At 36.2% G+C, this 25,134-nt stretch overlaps 2 protein-coding genes and 1 long non-coding RNA gene across 6 annotated transcripts in view; 2 read left to right on the top strand and 1 right to left on the bottom strand.

Moving 5' to 3' along the window:
• LOC123877398 overlaps positions 1 to 25,134 on the top strand; it is a 757,955-nt gene that overhangs the window by 479,431 nt on the left and 253,390 nt on the right. The gene's annotated exons all lie outside the window — the stretch shown is intronic.
• Positions 3,225 to 12,409, bottom strand: LOC123877411. The gene is made up of 3 exons (XR_006798577.1): positions 12,084 to 12,409; positions 8,125 to 8,128; positions 3,225 to 3,236 (listed from the first exon to the last, which is right to left on the bottom strand). It is a non-coding gene; the product is annotated as an uncharacterized LOC123877411 (long non-coding RNA).
• Positions 8,000 to 10,353, top strand: LOC123877402. Of its 4 annotated transcripts, none has more exons than XM_045924166.1 (2): positions 8,000 to 8,194; positions 9,053 to 10,353. In XM_045924166.1, exons 1-2 carry the CDS (start codon positions 8,191 to 8,193, stop codon positions 10,300 to 10,302), a joined length of 1,254 nt encoding a protein of 417 aa, XP_045780122.1. In that variant the 5' UTR covers positions 8,000 to 8,190; the 3' UTR covers positions 10,303 to 10,353. The 4 variants fall into 4 exon arrangements, with proteins under 4 accessions (XP_045780122.1, XP_045780124.1, XP_045780123.1 ...); XM_045924168.1 differs by having other exon boundaries at positions 8,000 to 8,198; positions 9,053 to 10,352; XM_045924167.1 differs by having other exon boundaries at positions 8,158 to 8,252; positions 9,053 to 10,352.

The raw sequence follows: 25,134 nt of genomic DNA, 5'->3' as shown, positions 1-25,134 counted from the left end.
CGACCCAAAAAGAGGGGTGTTATAAGTTTGACGTGTGTATCTGTGTATCTGTGTGTCTGTGTATCTGTGTATCTGTCTGTGTATCTGTGTATCTGTCTGTGGCATCGGAGCGCCTATAACACAAGTGTACAACTTATTTTAGGCATCAGTGGTTTAACCTAATTCTTGGTGTAATTTTTTATGGGGAAACAATAAAAAGATTAAAAAAAAAAAAAAAGATTAAACGAGTGAACCAATTTTAATTTACTTATTTTGTTTGAAAGGTGGCTTGATCGAGAGTGTTCTTATTATGATATCCCTAGTATCGTAATAAACCTTCGGCTTCGGCCAAAGAAACATCTTCAGTCAAAATTTCGCCTTCCGCCAATATAAAGCTTTGGTCAAACAGAAGGTTTCCAGCAAGCACTGAATTTGAAAGAACTGTACAAATGCAATGAAAGCAGCGACGATTTCAAAGTATTATTATTGGGACCAGACAACAGTCAACATAGTATTAATAAATTTACTTAATAAAAAGCCATTATTTTATTCACTTTTAGCTAATCTTGAAGTGAATTTGTTAGAGTTATTAAAAATTCGGCTTCGGCCAGCAATTGACATTCAATCGGTCACTAGATATTTATTACGCAGCGGTGTGCTCTTTCCTTCTGTGTCATTAAAAAGCTGTGTCTATTTGTAAAGCTCATATTATGTCTAGTTTGATGTAAGACATTCCAGTGCAATGCTACGTAGAAACCAGTGTTTATTAAGTATTCTTAGAAGTAGGTATGATAAACGGCTTTACCCCTACTAGGTAGCGTGGTTCTTACATAGATCTACCAAATCCATCTACTAAAAACACTTGCCTATAACCACAGTTTTACGAAGTATTTCGTAAAACTGTGCTATAACTTCAAAAAAGTCTGTCGATTTATCCAGACTCCTTATTATTCCTGAGGATCATCTTGGGAATCAACTGAAGGATTGATTCAGCTGATCAGGTCCACCAAAATTATTATTTTATTAGCATGTTTATTAGCTGAAAATTTTCTAAGATGTGAGTAAATTCTATTTAGTGGTACTTGAAATCCGTACAGGGATGGGATTGGTTTGCCAACAAATCCGTTGCCGACAGGTCTTGGCTTTGTTGGTACATCTATATCAACTCAATGGCTATAAGATGAGTCGAGAGGTTTTTGATGAAAATACTCGCATTATAGGGGGTGTGGTGTCGAGAATTTTTATTAGCGTGTCGATTGCAAACGTTCAATAAAAGATTGTGTATGAGAGATATTTGTCGTCTGATATTTCTCAATTGTAAATCGGAATTATTTCGATATGAGATTGAATGTGAGATTCGTATATTGAAGTCTTGTAAATTGGAATAAAATAAATTTTATTCTTTATATACGAAAGTCGAAACCAACTTGGCCCACTTTTTATTTATATTTCTTTTTTATTATTAATTGAAATGCAGCGTACGTTTTTCAACAGCAGCACCGCAGCGTAAAAAGAAAATCAAACTGCCTATCAGACACGGTCGTCAGATATTTCGGTGTATATTTTTAATAATAAAATAGTTTTTTTTTTAAATAAATGTTGAAAGAGCTTGGACCACTTTTGGCATTGTTTTTCCTGTTGATTGCTACATATATCTTTTTAGCCACGAGAAATAGCAGAGCTTTTCGTTATACCTACAAGCTGTGCCACAGATAACAATGTGATCCTATAAGGGTTCCCTTTTCCTTTTGAGGCACGGTACCCTAAAAATGCGGTAAGAACCGTACTTCTTAACTCATTTTAGGGTTCCGTATAGTAATAGCCTTCAAATCCACTTCCGCTTTTGCAGGGTTGTCACATTGAAGTTTTAAACTAATTCTTTAAGTTCTCATATCTCCAACGGGTCTCATCTAAGGTACATAACTCCTAAATTTCCTAATCTCATCTTACCACGGTTTTATGGACATTATCTAACGCCTTATTCATATCCATACTATTTACTATATATTTTTATTATCCCTACTAATATTATAAATGCGAAAGTGTGTCTGTCTGTCTGTCTATCTACTAGCTTTTCACAGCCCAACAGTTTAACCGATTTTGATGAAATTTTGTACAGAGTTTACATCCTGGGGAAGGACATAGGCTTTTTATCCCGGAAAATTAAAGAGTTGCCACGGCATTCTTAAAGGCCCATCCGTTTAGCCGATATTTTATATGAAAGGTACACAGTTAGTTTACATCCCAGAAATTGGCATAGGTTCCTTTTTATCCCGGAAAATCTAAGAGTTCCCACGGGATTTAAAAAAAACCAATATCCACGCGGACGAAGTCGTGGGCATCATTTAGTAAATATTAATATTGAATAAAGTTGCCTTCAAATATTTATATATTATATTATATTCCGTAGTTTGAAATCAACTTTACAATAACTAGAGGTAAGTAAATGGTCCTTGTTAACGGTATTGATTTTGTATTAGGTACGTCGTTTGCGTTTACACTTATTTTGGGCGCCAGGTGTAATATAATAGGTAGTTTTAAGACAAAGCTCGGCATCTCTGGGGCCTGTTTTGTTTCGCGATAATAATGTTTATTATTTCGGGCCTACAAATATTTGTTACACGGGATGAAATATGGCCGTCCGTGTGAAAGTGGTCTAACCACAACATTCTCACATAAAGATACCTAGAAGAATTTATGATAACAGATGATGCCCGCGACTTCATTCGCTTGGATAAAGGTTTTAAATATCTCGTGGAAACTCTTTAATTTTCTGGGATAAAAAGTAGCTTATATGTTAATTTAGGGTATAATCTATATCCAATCCAAATTTCAGCCAAATCTGTCTTATAGTTTTTGCGTGAAAGAGTACCTATACCTACCTAACATACGTATGTACACAAACTTTCGCCTTTATTGTTATTTTTAACCCCAGCCCTAAAAAGAGGGGTGTTATAAGTTTGACGTGCGTATCTGTGTATCTGTCTGTGGCATCTTAGGGCCTAAACGAATGAACCGATTTCAATTATTACTGTGATTTTGGGCCCAGGTTTAAAAATATGTATTATAATAATAATAGGTTTAAGACAAATTTCGGAGCTTTTTTGAAAAAGGGAGGGTTATAATTTTAGTATAGTCTTTGTATGTACGTATGTTTGTATCTAGATTCTGTGTGTTCCACCGTAGCGCCAACTACTAGGCCAATTTTGATGAATGAGATGTCAATTGGTTCGTTGTAGAAGTCCGGGTTACATAGGCTATATTTTATACAAAAAAATTTACCATTCGGATGTTACATCAAAAAGATGATGTAGTCCGGCTTTAGTTTTCAACTTTATCTTGTTTATATTGTATTTGTGGGTTAGACCACTGTAGTAACGAATGGTCTGATTTATAATAATGCGAATTTAGGGCGTAACGCGATTTCTGAAATATGGTTAACGTGTACCTACTGAACCGCTTGTAAACGGTTTGGTTTATTACGAGTATATTCTGTGAAGGGAATTATTTTGTGTTGGATTATTGAGACTTATCTTCGAATTGCATAAATAAACATCTGTGGCATCAAATTTACTATAAAACAAGTGTAAATTAAAAATTTATAACACCCCCGACAAGTGAAGGTTACAGTAGGTAACTAGAAAAGAGCTGATAACTTTCAAATGGCTGAACCGATTTTCTTGGATTATAGCTAACAACACTCTCGATCAAGCCACCTTTCAAACAAAAAAAAAACTAAATTAAAATCGGTTCATTAGTTTAGGAGCTACGATGCCACAGACAGATACACAGATACACACGTCAAACTTATAACACCCCTCTTTTTGGGTCGGGGGTTAAGAAGGTGTTTGTTTAGTTTCATAATAGCTATCTGCATGTCTTTCAGCCCGATCCGAAGTCAATGCCGCGTCGTAGGTACCCGAGTTTTGCACGCTATACAATGCGGGTTTGAAAAAACTAAATCACTTAACTACAAAATAAGGCAAAGGGTTATTGGCATTGGATTGTGTTAAGGTAATATATAAATAACAGTAAGTTTTTGCTAGCGTTCTGGTTACGTCCATACTAATATTATGAATGCGAAAGTGTGTCTATCTGTCTGTCTGCTACCTTTTCACGGCCCAACAGTTTAATTTAACCGATTCTGACGAAATTTGGTACAGAATTAGCTTATATTCCGGGGATGGACATAGGCTACTTTTTGTCCTGGAAAATCAAAGAGTTCCTACGGGACTCCTAAAGACCCATCCGCTCAACCGATTTGTATGAAATTTGGTACCGAGATAGCTTGCGTCCATGTTATTGACATAGACAACTTTTTATCCCGGAAAACAGAACAGTTCCCACGGGATCTTTGAAAACCTAAATCCACGCGGACGAAGTCGCGGGCATCCTCTAGTCCTGTATAAAGGGAGCACGTTCAAGACGACGCGACATGTTGGTATCATCTGGGAATACGTAACCCAAAGTTAAGCACAATCGGCCGATTAATTTAGCGAGTTACCCTCAATTTGTGAGAGTTAGGCTGTGTTAACTAATTACTTAGGGAGGGGGTTTAGTCATTTTTTACTTACCTAGTTTTTATCCAGGAATCGAACCTGTACTTAGAGCTATATGGTAACTATGTGGTGTACAAATGCTAAGTAATCAAAGGGTTTTAACTTTTAATCCATACTAATATTATAATTGCGAAAGTGTGTCTGTCTGTCTGTCTTTTCACGGCCCAACAGTTTAACCGATTTTGATGTTTAGTACAGAGTTAGCTTATTGAGATAGACAGTTTTTTATCCCGAAAAAGCAAAGAGTTCCCACGGGATTTAAAAAAAAACTTAATCCACGCAGACAAAGTCGCGGGCATCATCTAGTGCTTTAATATCTTCTACGGTTATGCCCGGTTATGATACTGAAAAGCCGGCCAAGTGCGAGTCAGACTCGCTTACCGAGGGTTCCGTACTCAGGTATTTTTTTCCGACGTTTAGCAAGATAAATCAAAAACGATTATACATAAAAATAAATAATATGTTTTTGAATGTACAGGTAAAGCCCTTTCATAATATTATGGCACCCCACTTGATTTAGTAGAGTAGTTTAGATTAGTGTACTTAGAAAATTGAAAATACTAATGATTATTTGTTCATGAACACATTTTTTTATTTTTTAACGGATTTAACTGATTTTTTCTCTTAGGTATGTGTGTTATAAGACCTACCTACCTGCCAATATTTCATGACTCTAAATCAAAGGGAAGTACCCTGTCGTTTTCTTGTCAGACACGACAGACAGACAACGAAGTGATCCTATAAGGGTTCCTTTTTCCTTTTGAGGTACGGACCCCTAAAAACCGTTAATAGCCTAGTCGTTAAGACGTCTTTCACCTACTCGGTGATCTGGGATTCAATTTCGTATTAGTTAATTTAAGAAAGTAACTCACTAACTCAATAAAAACTAAAGAGACAGCTAAAACCCAAGCAAACCGATCCCCGATTAGTTAACAAACAACGGGTTAAAGTTAAGATCATGCTACTAATTAACGTGCAGACATTTAACCATTAAAGCACTGAAATCGAACCCGTATACACCGAGAATCGAACCTGATAAGTGATAACACTCTGAACGCCTGAGGCTAAAGAACTAAAACTATAGATAAATACGATTAAGCTAATTTAAACTTTAAGTCAAAGAGATAAAGTTGATATTTCATCAGTACGAATGTTAATCGTATGGAACAAGATTCCGTATATGAATTGATAAATGTTTCATACGATTTTGTCTTTAAGTCGTAAGAAAAAGAGTTTGTTTTAGTTATCGTACTTTATTGAGATATTGCAATAGTGAAAGATTAGTAAGTATTAAATATTGTATAGGTACGTACTTAAGCAAATATAGTATTATAGACCATAGGTAACTATATAATAACGCAAGGAACACCCATGTATACAGGGTGTTTGGTAATTAGTATATACATATAATGACGACACGTACCCATGCTACTTTGGTCTGATAAATATAATGCTGAAGTATAATGACGAAATGAAATTATAAAAATTTCCATACATAATTTAATTTTTATGTCAAAGTTTTCATGACCCTAATATGCCCCAACTACTGACTGAGATCGTTGGCCATCTTTGAATAGGCGGAGCCAACGATCTCAGTAAGTTAGGGCACGTTAGGGTCATGAAATTTTGACATACTTAAAAAAAATGTATGGAAATTTTTATAATTTTTTTCGTCATAATACTTCAGCAATGTATTTATCAGATCAAAGTAGCATGGGTACGTGTCGTCATTATATACTAATTACCAAACACCCTGTATAATCATTATAGGCGTTATGTATGTACCTCCACCTACCTTGTAGTTTAGACTACCTACTAAGTACCTACCTACCTACTTTAAAATTCAAATCGTAAAACACAATCTAACCTAACCCGACCCATATTTTTATAATAAACTAGCTTACGCCCGCGACTTCGTCCGCGTGGATTTAGGTTTTTCGAAATCCCGTGGGAACTCTTTGATTTTCCGGGATAAAAAGTAGCCTATGTGCTAATCCAGGATACTATCTATCTCCATTCCAAATTTCAGCCAAATCCGTCCAGTGGTTTTTGCGTGAAGGAGTAACAAACATACACACACACACACATATAAACTTTCGCTTTTATAATATTAGTGTGATGCGAAAGTGTAGAGGTATTTGTTTGTCGATTTGTTCGTTTTTTGGTTTGTCCTTCAATCACACCCAACGGAGCAACGGATTGACCTGATATTTACACGGAGAGTGACATAGGGTACTTTTTGTCCCGAAAAAAAAACGGTTCCGAAAGGATTTTTTGAAATCTAATTCCACACGGACGAAGTCGCGGGCATCAGCTGGTACTTACATAAAGACATAACAATATTTGTTTAATTTTTTCTAATTTTTTAAAACAATTTAAACAAGTGTAAATAAAAAAATTATAACACCCCCGACAAGTGAAGGTTACAGTAACTAGAAAAGAGCTGATAACTTTCAAACGGCTGAACCGATTTTCTTCGATTATAGCTAAGAACACTCTCGATCAAGCCACCTTTCAAACAAAAAAAAAAAACTAAATTAAAATCGGTTCATTAGTTTAGAAGCTACGATGTCACAGACAGATACACAGGTACACAGATACACACGTCAAACTTATAACACCCCTCTTTTTGGGTCGGGGGTAAAAACCGCGCGAAATAATTTAAAAATTACCTTGAAATAATAATTGTTGAAAACGGATCACGCTTCACACTACCGCTCCCCCCCGCCCTTTCCCCACACCGCTGTTCGCCGAACGCGGTACACGGGTACAACATATTCGACCGCACAGCGTGCGCGATTCCTATATTTGTGTTAGAAATAGGTAAGAAATGCATTTAATTTATTTACCTAGATTAGTCCATGAGAATGTAGAAAACTCTCTTGGACTTGGAATAATCTGAGTTCACAGTACTTTAATAATAATGTGAAATAAATACACATGGAAATACTCGTAGTTAAAAAATATTATTTAAAAAGTACTTACATTTTTACTAAAAATAAGTACTTACTTAAGTACTTATTTTCTTAAAGAGTAAAATATTAACAATATTAAGTGTGTACCAAACCTACATACTTACTTATTCCGTAAGAATAAAATACTATTTCAAAGTTACAATAAAATATCATATTACATTAAAAAGTTAGTTTGTAAGTACTACTTGAAACTAGTGATACTTATGATTACACTAATTATGACGTTGACGGCATTACACATTATATTTATTATAAGAAATAAAGAAAGCACGTTTTAAATGCATCACACAATATTCTGGTTTATGGTATTCAACTAGAAATAACGCACCTTTATTCAGCGTATCATTTATGTCACGACATAAAAGCTGAGGCGCGGTGCTGTGGCGCGGGGCAGGGCGCCACGATACTTTTCATCTCTTTCTATCTTATTGGGAATGTTATACGAAAGAAAGAGAGGTAGTCGCCTTCGTTTTCACGTTCGGGTAAATTCGGAAACTCGAACAGACGTGGATAAAATTCTGTTACTTGTTGACGTGTTATTACCAAAAAATCAGTTAAATAAGTGGCATTTTGTTATTATTTGCGTATTAAAACGTGATTTTAAATAATACTTACCTACCTTTGATCCTGTTGTGAGTCAAAAACGGTTAAATACCCATATTTTCTGCTTGGCCTTCATGAGTAGGTACCTATAGTACGTTATAGCGTCCATTGTGGGTACGGATAGCAAAAAAATTATGTACGTATTTTAATTTAACTTTAATTTTTTTGTTATCATTATAATTTTGTATCCAATAGTTATTTAGCTATTTATCTATTTTTATAGCTCTATAATATTGTCCTAAAATTTTAAATTAAATAATTTATTTGTTATCATAATAATTAAGTATCTTATAGTTATTTAGCTATTTATCTATATTTATAGCTCTTTAATATAATCCTAAAATTTTAAATTAAATAAATCTGACTAAGTGAATGATCAGATATGTAGGGTCTTATCTAGTGTTTTGGAATGTACTTAATCTGAAATGAATAACGATTAATGGTATAATGCGTCCTAACTAAGAAGAGAATGACTTTCCGCCATGTTGTGTCTTGTTGGAAATGTATTAAGATTCAATTTAGGTATGTATCTTTAATACTATATTTTTATTTTTTATTTTCCATAACGTTTTTACGATATTTAAGTAACTAACACTTAGTGATTAGTGATTACCACAGAACCGTAACCATATGTTAGAAGTTTCAAGTGACAGTTGACAAATAGAAGTTATTGCCTTTTTTATTCTTACTTTGAACGCATTATACTTTTATTTTTTTTATAAATTGCTACATGTAATTAATATCTTATAGCTATAACTACTACCGTACCTACCTACAATATCTTTTAGTTTATAGCTTCTTTGTGTTATTTTCTTGTTTTGTGTGTATTAAAGTTTTCTATCAGATCTGTCTATAATTATATTATTGGTGACAAGCTAAACATTGTTAAATGCTAGTTGTTTTTTTAAATTTATTTTTTAATGTGACCACTTTTAGATGTCATGGCGTCACAACAGCCGAGTACTAGCGGTGTAACGGATTCAATTACAACAAATACAGACGGTAAGTTGGACGAATATGGAAAGGAAACATATGAATTATTGAAATACGTCCTTCACAAAATGTCAACAGAATCAGATCAAAATATAGTCAAGGTACTCCCACTACACCGAGCTCAACATTATACCGGACTTCGATTAGACACTCTTCAAGCATTGATTAGTGCTGATGTAGTTATAGTTGATAAAATTACAGAAATTAATCGCAAATGTGTACACGATGTGCTGATGTCATACTATTTAGATGAGCACGTGATGCCCACTTCGACAGAATTATTTAATCATTTACAAGAGTCTCTTCCGCCCTACGAAGATATTAGGAGTTTCAGAAAGAAACTCGTCAAAATGGGTTACATTTTCAAGGAGAAAGAAAATTGCTTCGTTATTTACGAAAAACCATCGATTAGATTTGAGCGGTTTCTGTATTTAAAAAAAAAATTGCAATATCGCGAAGACAAAAGGCCTATTTACTACATATCGGAGATAGGCGTGTCATATGACAAGGTTTGGAATATTGATGAGAGCATGGTAGAAAAAAAAGAAAGACACTTACTTTTTTACTTTGCTGTATCTTCTCTTAAAGGGGTACAGTTTGTAAGGAGAACAACGCATTTCGACCCTGTTACTTTCGGTTCATGGATATTAAATGAATTAATGCCCAATCTGGAAGTAAATAGCGTAGTTATTTTAGATAACACGAAGCATCATTGTGAAAAATATTGTGAGAATCCGAAGAAAACGAGTCCAAGTTATATTATGATTGAATGGCTTAAATATCACGAAATTCCCTTTAACGATACAATGAGCACAGTTGAACTCTACACTTTAATAGACAAATATACGGACGTACATGCAAGGTTATACAAAGTAGATATGTGGTTGAAACAAAATGGCCACGATGTTTTGCGATTACCAAATTGTATAAACGAAATGACTCCGGCAGCACAAGTTCGCCATTTAATTTCTAAAAAACTGGACTGCAAGGAAATTCTCCTAACTAAAACTATCGAAGATATTGTTAGTGATATAAGTGAAAGTGAACTAAACAGTTATAATTTGATGCTTGCTGATGAAGAAACACGGCTCTACAATTTGGAAATTAAACTAGATAACATTCTAGACAATTTAAAGCCGTCATTCAATATCGAGGAAGATTTGTATTTACCTTTTTTAAGTGATTCCGACTGAGCAATTCGTTTTAAATATTATACCTGAGTTTAATAATTAATTGTGTTTTCAGTTCATCTAAACCGCGACCTTTTATATTTTTAAGTTGGTTAACTTGATTTTTATTTCTTTTGAGGATTATGACTTTTGACTTAGGTTTATATTCCTACTTTTAGTATTGCTGCATATAATGCAGGGTGTATCCAGAACGCTTGCAAAAACTTTTGCAATATATTGTGAACTTTAAAAAAAATCGGGATTAAAAAAGAAACAGTTTTTATGGTATCTTGTCAATAATCATTAGTACTATTACCTGGCTTCGTTTTTGCTAGCGTTCCGGTTACACCCTGTACTATATAAAGGTAGGTGTAAAAAATAATGAAACCGGTAGTTAATGGTGCTGTATTTGTATAACAATCAAGAGTCTATTATTAAAATTTCCTCCATCCTAAATTCGTCTAAATCATCGTCGAAGTTTTTCATTAAATCAAATGGCAATGGTTTGTGCTCTGCAAGCGTAAAAATTTTTTCAACAGCTTCGTTAACTTCGATATCCTTTTTTAAAGTGTTTTCTTCAGTTTCACGTAGCATTGCTTCCAGCTGTTTCCAATTATTTAATGACATTTCATTGAACAAATCCATGTTTAAACTGTTTGGTTTATCAAATATTTTTCTCCAAAGTATGTTAAAATAGTTCAAATATTGTGTTTTACGTGGACGTAGCAAAATCTTGTGGCCGTAGGACATCAAATCATCAAAGACACTCTTTCCCCACAGATTTCGGCTGGATCTCTTTACAAGCTCAAATAATTCTGCTGAGTGCATATTTGGATTATGTGGAATATCATTTTTCTCTAGCCAGTTCATCATTTTTGCTCTACTGCTGTAGATTTTTGGAACTTCTACATAAGTTTTTAGATTGTAGGGCTTGTCTTCTAGAACAAATACACTCGAAGTGGACAGATATGGGACAACGCTTTCTAAAATCCAGTTCAACAGTAAAGTATGGGTATTGTCAGGCCTCGAAAGTGCTGGTATTCTAATAAGCTTACTGCTAATCATTCCCAATGATGAAGAAACAGCCAAATAAAATATTATTACCTCTTCCTTTCTGCTTTTTAAACTTTCAAAAAAACATCCTCTCTCGGAAGCAATTTTTTCTTCAATATAGATTAAAGGCACACCAGCTGTTCTGAACTGTTGTATCCTTTGTAAATATTTGATTCTCGCAAAACAATGTTCGGGGTCTTCTACAATGATAGATTTAGTGCATTTTGGAAGCCTTTTCGATTTATAGCCTTGCGTTTTCAAGCTAATCTCGAATTGAGATTGACTCCAAGATTTATTTGATATATTCTTTAATGTTCTAAAGAACACTTTAGTTGGTAGCCTGGTTGAGTGTAATGTAATGTTTCTTAAAAGTTTATCATCGTGACAGTTGAAATCATTATCATCCGTAGTACTCATTTTAATCGTCTCATTCAAATAATTAAATGTTTTAGGTGTATTAAACTTTGAGAGAATTTGAGTCATAATTTCACTTGAAAAATATTGTGAGGCCTTTTTAATTAGCAGATTTTGAATTATATTTACATCATATTCTTCCGCTAAACATAGTTTGACAACCAATTTTGCTATATCCAATTTTGCACGTATATCAAGCAATACCTGTTCCTCGGCAGTCTTACATTTAATTTTCTGTTCAGTCATATCTAGAATAAAATGTAAAGATATATTAAAATAATTAACATAAACATAAAGACAAAGGAATCAATGAAAGATATAATGGAAGATAAGAGGACTATACACGCTGAAATTTTAGTGGTTGTCTTCCCGTGGCAGAACGATTTGTCCTCAGTAATACTATCGAAACATATAGTTAAACTTACTAAAAAAAAATGCTTTTGTTTTGAAAAAATTAAAAAAATCATCAACTCGAAAGCGTGAGAAACAATAGTAATTCACTACACATAAGTCATAAGTTAAATAGTAGGTGGATACATCCACTTGACCCGCGCTGCCGATAAGTGAAAATGTTTAGTGCAAGATAAGCTCTCGCAAATAGTGATACGGCATAAACTAGCCTGCACGCACGCGGTATTACTATTGGTACGCAGTCTTTCGAGTTTTGTTTTTCAGAGACGGATATAGGCTACTTTTTATCCCGCAAAATTCAAACAATGCCCACAGGATTATCCCTAAACACCTAAAACCATGCGGACGAAGTAACGGGCAATAGCTAGTAATCTATAAATATCAAATTTCCACAAGAAGCCCGAGAATGTGAGAACAAAACACTGTGAAAAAGCAGAGAATTTAAAAAAGATCGATACATAGATAATAATCTATAAATATCATTAATATGTTTGGCAATTAGTATATAATGACGACAACATACCCATTCTACTTTGATCTGATAAATACAACGCTGAAGTATAAAGTAACATGGGTATGTGTGGTCATTATATACTGATTACCAAACACCCTGTATACTTACAATACAATACACCTGTAAGTATAATATTATATTTTGGACTTCGTCTGTGATGGCGTTTGCTGGCGTGCGTGCTGTGCTTGTTTGGAGTGTTTTTTTTTGTTAAGAGTGGCTGGTTTTTGTGTTAGTTGGTGTTTTTTGGTGGTGGAACTGATTGGAAAGTGCTCTGAAGGGGCGCCGCGCGTGTGTCGGCGGGCGCCGGCGCAGACGGAGTCCATACTTGTATACATTCAATAACTTAAAATAATTACAAACTTGACATTAGCTAATCAGAGTAAAGCCAGATTTAAAGAAAAAAAAATTGTATTTAGTTTTTTTTTGAAAACTGTTTTTGGCGACAGTACAAACCGTAGGAGGTAGATGAACTTACCGGAGCGGCGAACTAACGTATGCACGGGACGGGACTCTGGAAGCGACTGAGGGGGGTGGAGAGGAGAGAGCGACGCGCGCGGAGTTGGACTGTACCCCTCCCCGCTTCTTCTGTCCCCTCGATCGTCATGCTAGGTACTTGACCTTGAATGGAATTTGTCGGTTGTAGTATAGAATAGAATAGACTTTTACAAGTGCTTTTGAATCGTCCAATAATTTACCACTGGTTCGGAATGCCATTCCTACCGAGAAGAACCAGCAAGAAACTCGGCGGTTGCTCTTTTCAATTGTTCAATTTACAATAATATTCCATACTATACAAGCAATTGCAGCCCCGCGCATTGCTGGAGCGAGTCAAATCCATGCTTTTTTATCATTTACATAATCTTCGATTGTGTAATAAGCTTTTGCCAGGAGCATACTTTTAATGGATTTTTTAAACTTTTGTAAAGGCAAGTCTAATTGACTGTGGAATTTTATTATAAAATATTACACTCATTCCCACACACATAGTGGTTGTAATAATAATAACAGCACGATGGACCGACGACATAAAGCGGCTGGCGGGAAGTGGCTGGATGAGGAAGGCTGAGGACCGGGAGTGGTGGCGCTCTTTAAGGAAGGCCCATGTCCTGATGATGATGATGATGAATAATTAAGTACCATAAAACCCGCCAACTTTGTTTTTCAAGCCTAACTTTGGCCAGTTGAATAAAAATATAAAAATAGCTTTATTTTCCTTTCTTAAGTTATTGTTTACATACTTATCCTAAGCTTTTAGGTTGAGGTTTTCTAGACAGACACGACAGACGGACAGACAGACAACAAAGTGATCCTGTAAGGATTATGTTTTCCTTTTGAGGTCCTAAAGATCATCAAAATCTAATGACTTCCACCAACGAAAAGGCTTCATTGACTCCACTAAAAGGTCGATGTACAATATTTCTTACCGGCTACTGTCATAACGATAGGTAGGTAAACTTTCAGTAGGTAAGTACCCCATTCAATTTGTAGTTCAAACTCTGTCCCATCCTTAGGGACCATCTTGACATAGGCTGGTATATGAACATGTTAAGCATACGCAAATTTGTTTAACCCGTGTACCTTATTCCTTAATAATTTGCTTAATATTAACCTTGTTATATTGTTATATTGAAGTTCAACAGAGCTCTCTCCGTCAATCGTTTCATACAATCGTAGTTCCAATTTCATTTGAATATTAAACAACCAAAGTCCATGAAATTTTGCAGACATATTCTAGAAACTAATATCTGTGTCTGTGGTGTTTTAGATTTTTCTAAAAATATGTAGTTTTAAAATTACAGGGGCTCAAAGATTTGTATGAAAAATTTTAAGACCGCGCAACTTTGAAACCGAATATGTTAACAGAAATCTGGAAAACCACAGACAAAACCATAGATATTAGTTTCTAGAATATGTCTGCAAAATTTCATGGACTTTGGTTGCTTAATATGTATTCAATTGAAATTGGAACTACGATTGTATGAAACGAGTGACGGAGAGAGCCCTCTTAAATTCGTACTAGCCCTAGGGACTACCTGGAACGTTAGACGGCCTGTCAAATGGGTTTAGAATAATAATAAGTTACTTCAACATGATTAACCGATTGCCGCCCCACTACTGAGTACGGGTTTCTTTTCTGAGTGAGAAGGGTTTAAGCCATAGTCTACCACGCTGGCCCAATGCGGATTGGCAGACTTCACACACCTTTGAGTACATGGAGAACTCTCAGGCATGCAGGTTTCCTCACGATGTTTTCCTTCACCGTTAAAGCAAGTGATATTTAGTTAGAGGTGCTTGCCTGGAATCCCTGACTTCCGATTAGGAGCCGGACGGTGGTTTCTTTGTTGATTTATTTTATTGGTTTGTCCGTCAATCACGCCGTAACGGGGCAACGAATTGACCTGATTTTCTACATGAATATCGATTTTTATATGAAATCCTGGAGAATGACTTGGCCGCTTTTTATCCCGGAAAATCGAGGAGTTCCCGCGGGATTTTTGAAAATGCAAATTCACGTGGACGGAATCGTGTATTTTTAACCCCCGACCCAAAAAGCAGGGTGTTATAAGTTTGACGTGTGTATCTGTGTATCTGTCTGTGGCATCGTAGCTCCTAAACTAATGAACCGATTTTAATTAAGTTTTTTTTGTTTGAAAAGTGGCTTGATCGAGAGTGTTCTTAGCTATAATCCAAGAAAATCAGTTCAGCCGTTTGAAAGTTATCAGCTCTTTTCTAGTTACTGTAACCTTTACTTGTCGGGGGTGATATAAATTTTTAATTTACACTTGTATAATATGGCGTGATAATATGGGTACCTTATCTAGTGATAATATTATAACTTGGTCACGCTAAGTTTGCACCTCGCTGGAATGCGGCGCCTCTCCCACCTACCCGCTCACCTCCCCGTGGTGGTCTTTTCGCGTCAGTACGGTTTGCATACCATTCCTAAGCGTAAAGCTCTGGTTTCCTCCAAAAGCGGTGCCATCATGTAGCGGCCGTAATACAGCGGTGAATGACGTCACTAGTACGTTGTCTATGTAAACAATATGGCGCGGTTTCCTAGATAACGGTAATTGACACCGTAACGTCAAAAAGCGGTACCGTCATTTGCATGACGGCCGTCTTGTCGGTGTCGAAGTGTCTGTCAACGTTTTTTGCATGTAGCGGTGAAGGTATTTTCAAGCGTAATATTAATTTGCGTGTCATTTTAAAATATTTATTGTTCAAAATGAGTTTCATCAACTGGACCAGCGAGGATGATGAAATTTTAATTGATTTTGTGCGGGTTCATGATGTGCTATATATGTGTGTGTGTGTGGTCTGTTCACCGTAATAAAACGGTCAATGCAGTCTCGAACATTCCACATGATTACGGCCGTCTTTTTGAGGTCATCATATTGCGTCCGTTTAAAAAATGCACCGCTTTTGGAGGAAACCATAGCTTTAGTGTGACGTTATCGCCTCAAGGTGCAAACTTGGCTTGACCGAGTAGTAAATTGCAATTTCCGAACGCACAAAAACCGGCCAAGTGCGAGTCAGACTCGCGCACCGAGGGTTCCGTACTCGGGTATTTTTTCCGACATTTTGCACGATAAATCAAAAACTATTATGCATAAAAATATTTCATATGATACCCCACGTGGTATATAGTTATCTTACTTTGAAAATTGAAACACATTTTAATTATTTTTTTAATGATGTAACCATAAATTCACGGTTTTTAGATATATTCCTTTACTTGTGCTATAAGACCTACCTACCTACCTTTCATGGTTCTAGGTCAACGGGAAGTACCCTATAGGTTTCTTGACCGACACGACGGACGGACGGACAGACAGACAGACAGACAACAAAGTGATCCTATAAGGGTTCCGTTTTTCCTTTTGAGGTACGGAACCCTAAAAATTGCAATGAGCGCACTCAATCCAGTGAAAAACGAACGCGTCAAGGTTTTCAGAGTATAAGCATTGCTTCAGTTGCGGGCTGCCTTTGAAATTTAAATCCGATCTCATGCATTGAAACCCTGCTGTTAGGTTAGTGATACATTCCATAAGCGGAGCGAAATCACGCGGACATAGTCGCTCCGCTCATGAAATGGTATTAGTGGCAGCTTTCATACCTTAGACAGACATAATAAAATAAACAATAAAAGAAAAAGCCTTTTATTTTCACATTCCTTAATCAGTTAAGTACATAGTAGATTAGTACGTAGTAGAGTAGTACCACTAGTAGTAGTATTAGTATGGTTAATAAATAAATAAAATAAAATAAAAATATTTTATAATAATAAATTGTGTCCATATTTTATACAAATTAAATTAAATTACGTAAATTAAAAGTAATATTAAAATTTAAAATTAAAATAATGAAAAATTAAAATAATTAAAGTAATTAAAATAATTACTATAGTAAAATTTTTGTATATAATTGTGCCAAAAAATAAAATAAAACAAAATAAAATAAAATTATCAGATGTGAAAATTTTTTGGGTTATTATGATGATAACATTTTAGAGTTTGTAATATTATGTTTTGACTGTAATTCAGTCGGGATAAGAACCTCGCCCTGGCCTTCCGCATTATAGCGTAGAAATCGTCAACCCTGTGCATCGCAAACATACCTGACGCGCTACACCTCCATGGCAGCCCCAGCAGAGCTCGGAATGCATTATTGTATTGCACTCGAAGTGAGTCAAAAGTTGCTTTGGAGTAAGTGTACCAGAGCTGGGAGGTGTAGAGCGCCTGGCAGTAGGCTTTGAACAGGGTGACTTTTACCTGTCGGGAACAGCGGGTGAAACGTCTAGCATATTGCTTTTTGCCGCCAGAGACCGTCTTTGTCTCTCTAGGTCCTCATTGTCTTTCATCGTGTCGCTTAATACATGTCCTAGATATATGTGAGCAGTTGTTGTTATGGAACACTTATGGAACATGAGACCTTTTGCGGGTAAAGGCATCCCCCAACCTCTTCCACTTCTCCCTGTTCTTGTCCAGATACAACCAGTTCCTGAATGAAGGGGAGGGGTGTGATGTGACGCGAGAGCTCAGTGATAACTTGTGACAGGTCTTAGTCTGTGTTGGTGTTAGCTAGCGGGCGTGTTCTGCCTTTTTGGAGTGTTTTTTTTTGTTAAAACTGACTGGAAAGCGCTCTAAGGGGGTGCCGTGCGTATGTCGGCGAGCGCCGGCACAGACGGGGTCCATACTTGTATAGTTTAACTAACTTGTTACAAATAACTACAAACTTGACATTGGCTAATCTTTGTAAAGCCAGACGAGAGAGAAAAAAAAAAAAACTTGTGACAACTGTCAACGCCTCCCGCACGGCTCTACTACCGCAAGAGCCTACTCAGTTATGCGCTATATCAAGTATAACTATGAGTGAATAGGCATCTTATAGACGCACGCTAACTTAGACCTCATCATTGCTCTGTTTCTCAGGCAGGATTGTCATCAAGCACAAGCCTAACTCACTATAAAAAAAAATTACCTACTTATATTGGGGTTATTCAAGAGGCGGACCAACAAATTCTGAAAGGCCGGCAACGCATCGGCGGTTTCTCTGGTGCTGCAAATGTTCAAAAAAAAAACAAAATTCAAAATATTTTTATTCAATTAAACTTTTACAAGTGCTTTTGAATCGTCGAAATAATCTTCCACTGGTTCGAAATGCCGTTCCTACCGAGAAGAACCAGCAAGAAACTCGGCGGTTGCTCTTTTCAAAGATTTGATATACAATATGCCATCCATGCCATGCGGTAATCACTTAACATCAGGTGATTCGCCTGCGCTATTGCTCACTATTTTTTATTTAAAAAAAATGTTATAGATTTTTGTATAAAATCGCTTTATAAACATCACAGTGCCCGCACGCCTCCTTAACATCGGTCCACACGTCCTACATTTGCATTTGACACAATTTTATCGAATTTGTATAATTTATGGATTTTTAACCCCCGACCCAAAAAGAGGGGTGTTATAAGTTTGACGTGTGTATCTGTGTGTCTGTGTATCTGTGTATCTGTGTATCTGTCTGTGGCATCGTAGCGCCTAAACGAATGAACCGATTTTAATTTAGTTTTTTTTTGTTTGAAAGGTGGCTTGATCGAGAGTGTTCTTAGCTATAATCCGAAAAAATTGGTTCAGCCGTTTAAGAGTTATCAGCTCTTTTCTAGTTTTCTTGTATAAAAGAAGGTTAGATAACCGTTAGGTTCTTAATATTATGTCAATTGACAAATGTCAAGCTGTCAAGATGGACGTTGCCTAAATACATAATTATTTATTTGAAAATGATGTTTTGGAAAACTCAAATACTTTGGATCGTCGGGGGTGTTATAAATTTTTAATTTACACTTGTATATTATTCATCATACCTTGTTAGTACAATAGACTCTAATAACATTGAATACGAACTTTGTTATAGATCCTGACATTCTCGTATAATGAAGACCTTGGAAATAAGGCCTCATTCGCACGAGCGTTAGAAAAGCGTTGCGTTAAAACGCAGCGTTGCGCTGACTATACAAAGTGCGCGTTAAAAAAGCGTTGACGTGTGACCAGATACTTGGGAATGCATTTGTTCTATTTGAACGCTTTTTTCACGGACGTTAAAAAAGCTCTCGTGCGAATGAGGCCTAAAGGTTCAACGTTCAACCAACTAAAGGTAATAATATCAGGCGGTTCATTTGTCTCATTTTGTTGGTCACTTTTGATTCATTTTTAGGGTTCTGTATGGTGCATTTAAAAAAATTAAAAACCCCAACTGCTAATAAATAGAAACTAGTAGGTAAGTAACTGAAAAGCAAAAAAACAAGCTTCGTATTTTACAAAGTAGAAATTGATAAGGTCATAAATGTATTATAATAAATGTATATGGCGGGGGCACTACTTGGCCAACTTCTTACTAAAGGAGTTGCTTTCCGTAGTCATTTTGCACTTTATAAAAAAAAATAAAGAGCTCGTGAATCGCCCGATGTTTAATTGTTAAGATGAAAGGAAATAGGTAACGATAATTAAAAATATTTATTGACCCCGGGGACTGACTGCCTTCAACGCTTTTTTAATTAAAACATTGTCTTCGATGTTGTTCAAGTGTTGTTTAAGTATTGTTAAGTACCTAAGTCGTTTGTTATTAATTTAGTTGTGAATTCAATTATAACTAGGGTTGTCGCATCAAAATTCAAATTCAAATTATTTTTATTCAATTAAACTTTTACAAGTGCTTTTGAATCGTCAAAATAATCTACCACTGGTTCGGAATGCTGTTCCTACCGAGAAGAACCAGCAAGAAACTCGGCGGTTGCTCTTTTCAAATGTACAATTTACAATAATATGCCATACAAGCATATACAAGCAATTGCAGCGCCGTGTAGTGCTGGAGCGAATCAAATCCAAGCTTTTTTGTCATTTACATAATCTTCGATTGTATACTAAGCTTTTTTCAGGAGCATACTTTTAATAGATTTTTTAAACTTGTGTAAAGGCAAGTCTAAAATTGATTGTGGAATTTAACAAACTTCACCTTTTCTGTAAAAAAATCTGTGATTAATAAATAAACTATTAACCTTTTTATTTAATCTTTTTATCCATACTAATATTCTTAAATATTATACTTAAATGCGATAGTGTATCTGTCTGTCTGTTACCTTTTACGACCCATCTATCAAACCGATTTTAATGAAATTTGCATAAAAAAGAGAAACTGGAAGAGTTTTACGTAGGTACCTATAGATTTTATAGTTAACAAATGGGAATATCTACTAATTGGTAATATCTGACGCAGAACCGTCGGCCGTTGGTGCAGTCGTGTTGACGTCTCCAGGCTAGAACCCGCTGGACCGATGACCTGAAGAGGGTGGTGGCAAGCGGGTGAATGAGGCAGGCGGAGGACCGTGTTTGGAGGCGCGCTCTTGGAAAGCAGTAGACGCGTACAGGCTGATGGAATGGAATGAAAATATAATTTAATTCGTTTTCATCATGAATACTAAATATCTAATTAATTTTCATCCCTGTATTTAACAACTTATTTTTCCTCAACGATCTTTGTTGTATCTAATGCCCGTTTATTTGTTTTTTTATTCCGGTACTTCACAAAGGTGGCAGCCCTAATTACGCCCCGGGGTACATTTCTTTGTAAATTCCCTTCAAAGGTCAAAGAATAAATTATCACAGGCTCGCTCCGTTGGATTAAACAAATATGTAATAAAATAAAAGGAATATTTAATAGAGCTACTTAGCTGGTTTTACAGGAGGCAAACGTCTACTCGATCTTTGAGTACCTCTAGTCCAGTTGAACCGTAGATAAAAGAAAGAAAATTCTTTTATCTATGAGTTGAACTTCTAAGTGGAAGTTTTTTAGGGTTCCGTACCTCAAAAGGAAAAACGGAACCCTTATAGGATCAGTTTTTTGTCGGTCTGTCTGTCTGTCTGTCTGTAAGTCCGTCCGTCCGTCCGTGCGTCGTGTCTGTCAAGAAAACCTATAGGGTACTTCCTGTTGACCTAGAATCATGAAATTCGGCAGGTGGGTACTGGGTAGGTCTTATAGCACCAGTAAAGGAATAAATCCGAAAACCGTGAATTTGTGGTTACATCATTAAAAAAAATTAAAATGTGTTTAAATTCTCAAAGTAAGATAACTATACCAAGTGGGGTATCATAAGAAAGGGCTTTACCCTTTACCTGCACATTCTAAAGCTGATTTTTATTTATTTTTATGCGTAATAGTTTTTGATTTATCGTGTAAAGTGTCGAAAAAAATACCTGAGTACGAAACCCTCGATGCGCGAGTCTGACTCGCACTTGGCCGGTTTTTTTTTTAAGTTTGTTTGAACTTTAAAATCAAGTTTTCCGTGCGTCTTTTGAGTAAAGGCTGTTTTATATCAGAGCAACACCATGAAACAATGCAGCATTCTAAAAATCGGTCAAGTGCGAGTCAAACTCACACACGAAGGGTTCCGTAGGTACATCGTACAAGATAACACTTTTTATTTATTTTTTTATTTTTCACGACTGCAATTTTTAAATTTTTATTACATATTTGTTGTTATAGCGGCAATAGAAATACCATGTGAAATGGCATTCCGTGAAAATTTGAGCTCACTACCTATTACAGAATAAAAATCAACAAAAAAAGGCTTTCAGAGTATCACCAAAGAAAATATTCACCCCTTTTTTCCATAAAAAAGCAAATCTCTCTCAGCGATAAACCGTAAAACGGTATAAAGCGAGTGTAATAAGAAATAAAAACCGGTATACATAATGAATCGCGCAGACGAAATATATTCTTTTGACATTTAAATCATTGACTAAAGAATGATACCTGAGTCTTCCGGAACTTTATTGATTCTGTCTGAGTAGTGAGTAGCTATCGAGATTCCTCAGTGCGTATTGCCAATGATGTCATATGAATCCGATACATGGTCGCTAACTATGGACCTCATAAGACAGCTTAGAGTCAGCGTTAGCGTTGGAAGATGACCCACTAGGACGGACGATATCAGGCGAGTCGCAGGGAGCCGCTGCATTCAGGCGGCGCAAGACCAACATAATCAACCCTTGACCACGATCTAATCATGGTAGGAAGCAGGAACAAATTTTCTCTTCATGGAAATCCTCGGGGAACTTTCATTAGTCATTGATTTAAATGTCAAAAGAATATATTTCCTCTGCGCGATTTAATAAACTATGCGATTAGAAGGTGAAGACCACCACCCGTTTCAAGGCTCCGTACTTCAAAAGCAAAAATCAGCGTACCGGAACGCTAAATCTAAACGCTTGGCGGCATGGCTTTACCAGCAGGGTGATAACTAGCCACGAATATAGCCTCCCACCAGACCAGATCTAGAGACCATTTAGAAAATATAAATACCCGAACTGCCCCTGTCAGGAATCGAACCCTGACCTCCGACTTACAAGACCATATCTTTCACCACTGCGCCTGGGAGGTCTTCAACATTTCGATACCTCGATTTTCTTCGTCAAACCAACCCTCGTCAGAACCTTTAACTGAACTTTTCGATCAAGTTTTTGTACCAACATTAACCGGTGACTGTGCAAAATTACGTGGAACACCTGACAAGTGAAGTGGAAAAAAAAATAGGTCAAGTGCGTATCAAAACGCATAAGAGAGGGTTCCGTCGCTATTTATTTGTTTAGAAAACTCTATTGCACACACATAGGTACATACATACGAGAAAACTTAAGAAGAAACAATACTAGATGATGCAAAGGTGGTCTTATTGCTCTAATCTCTTATATGCAACCTTTCGCTATGTTATTTGCTAAAAAGTTATCTTTGCTCTTAAAAACGGTAGTTTTTTCCAAAAACTGTAAGAAGCATGATTTTAAAACTCCTATATTAGAAATTCCTAGAAAAATATATTCTGTAAAATTCATATTACGGTTCACGAGATACAGCACGCTGACAGACGCACGGACGGACGGGCCGACAGCGAAAGCTTAGTAATAGGGTCCCATAGGCACCCTTCGGGTACGGAACCCTGAAAACGAAGATACACGAAGACCTACGAGTTCCGACAGGGGATTGAACTGACCTGACAAGAAAAATGCCACTCAGGCAATTAATGCTGATCGCACATCTACCCTCGTGGCGCAGAGGTCTAATAAAATCACCTGGATTCAATTCTTGGTAGGATCAATTAAAGGAATTTATAATTTATGATTTGGCTAAGGCCTAGCCTGGTTGGAGGTTTCGGCCGTGGCTAGTTATCACAACCCACCTTTAGATTAGATCGCATTAAAAGCTAATTAATTTGTCAAAGAATAAAAAATATATGCCGAATTTTTTTAGCTCGTTCGGTATCTACCAATTATTGTGCCGATATTTTAAATTAGATACGTCATTTGAATATGCAGTACTCGAAATTCCACTTTTTCTATCTTTTTTGCTTTATTGTTACAACTTTCTCGTACAAATAAATAAGTTCAATCATATTATGCGCTGAAAGCATTGAAGAAATGCGTGAGCTGATAGATGTGTGCTAACCTTTACAGTGACCTTAAACCTCCCTTAATGTCCTAAAGGTACCTGTGTCGTATACAATACGACATATTACATAGGTAGTACCTTAGTACGGGTAAAATGAGGCACATACAGGGTGCTAAGATTAAATAGACAATTTGTGAGAAAAGGTAAAGTGGAAATATACGAGCTTAAAATGTGTTTTGAACTGTGCGGTAATAAAAAACTAAATTGTTATAACAAAGCAAGGGAAAACTGCTGTGAATTTTATGGTCGCCTAAATCTTCCCCTGGAAGTCCTGAAACCCGCCCCTCCGGCGTTTTTTTGCGGAAACGGTGCAGGATAAATATATCTGTACGAAACAAGATGAATTTGCTGCCGACGCACCACAAGAAGTAGAACTGGATGTTGTGATGGGCTCTTCTCAGACCTGGGTGCGTTTGGAACCCATGTAGCTTTAGTTGATAAATCAACAATTGACCGTGAAAAAATTTACAATGGTATCCAATTTAAATAAATGATTTGACTTTGACTTTTATGAATTCAAGCTTAGCCCGCTTCTACTTTAAACTGCATCATCACTTTCCACAAGGTGAGATAACAGTCAAGGGCTTACTTGTATCTGAATTATAAAAAATGCCCTAAGCGTGTCCGCGCACAAAATACAATCGTATATTCCACAATTTCTCATCTAGTCTTTCGGCCATTTTATCCAGATCCCTAGCATTAGTCTCAAGCCCACTACTGTTAGGGCTCCACCGGATAAGATAGGACTTTCTTCAGTGGTCTTGAGATAGCAGCTGAATACAGACGCGTCGCTAATGTTTTCTTAATGTGAGGACGATATAAAATATTATGTTGCTCGTGTCTTTCTGTTGGGCAAATATTTAATGTCAATAATATTAAAGCTACCCTGGCCCAGTTGTAAGTGCTGTGGTCTTGTTAGAAGGAGGTCCCAAGTTCGATTCCTGGGAGGGGAAATTTTGAGTTTTATAATGTCTTTTCCTCTGGTCTGGTCTGGTAGTAGGCATAGGTGGCTAGTTACAACCCTAACAGCAAAAACGCCAAGCGATTAAGCGTTCAGGCAACTAAAGGCGTATGGTTTCATAACAACTGCCATACCTCTTCCAAGTAGGGTTCCATCTTAGACAGCATCATCACTTACCATCAGGTTAGATTGCAGTCAAGGGCTATCTTGAATCTAAAAAAAATATAACCAGTATCTTTTAATGTTTTTCTGAGAAACGTGATGTTTTTAAAAATTTCGTAATTTGGTGCACTCATTTTCCAAGGCATTCGTATTTTAATTCGTAACAATGATAATATTATAAATTATAGTATCATTGCTTAAAGTCGTATCTACTTATTTAATTAAAAAAAAAAAACCATTCAAATGAATACAACCCAGAAAGTGGAACCATTAAAAACGAAATCACGTCAAACTCAAGCTCCACTGTTATTAAAATTTTTAGATAAAAAAAGCATATAATAAA

The sequence above is a fragment of the Maniola jurtina genome, chromosome 23 (assembly GCF_905333055.1).
Source record: "Maniola jurtina chromosome 23, ilManJurt1.1, whole genome shotgun sequence".
In the NCBI taxonomy this organism is placed as follows: domain Eukaryota; kingdom Metazoa; phylum Arthropoda; class Insecta; order Lepidoptera; family Nymphalidae; genus Maniola; species Maniola jurtina.
Note: the sequence above shows the minus strand (reverse complement) of the source record. Positions and strands in the feature narration are given on the sequence as shown.

Coding starts and splice junctions, on each gene's coding strand:
- LOC123877402 (XM_045924165.1), top strand. CDS start 8,599: ATGTTGTGTCTTGTTGGAAATGTATTAAGATTCAATTTAG. Junction 8,639..9,052: donor TGTATTAAGATTCAATTTAG/GTATGTATCTTT, acceptor GACCACTTTTAG/ATGTCATGGCGTCACAACAG.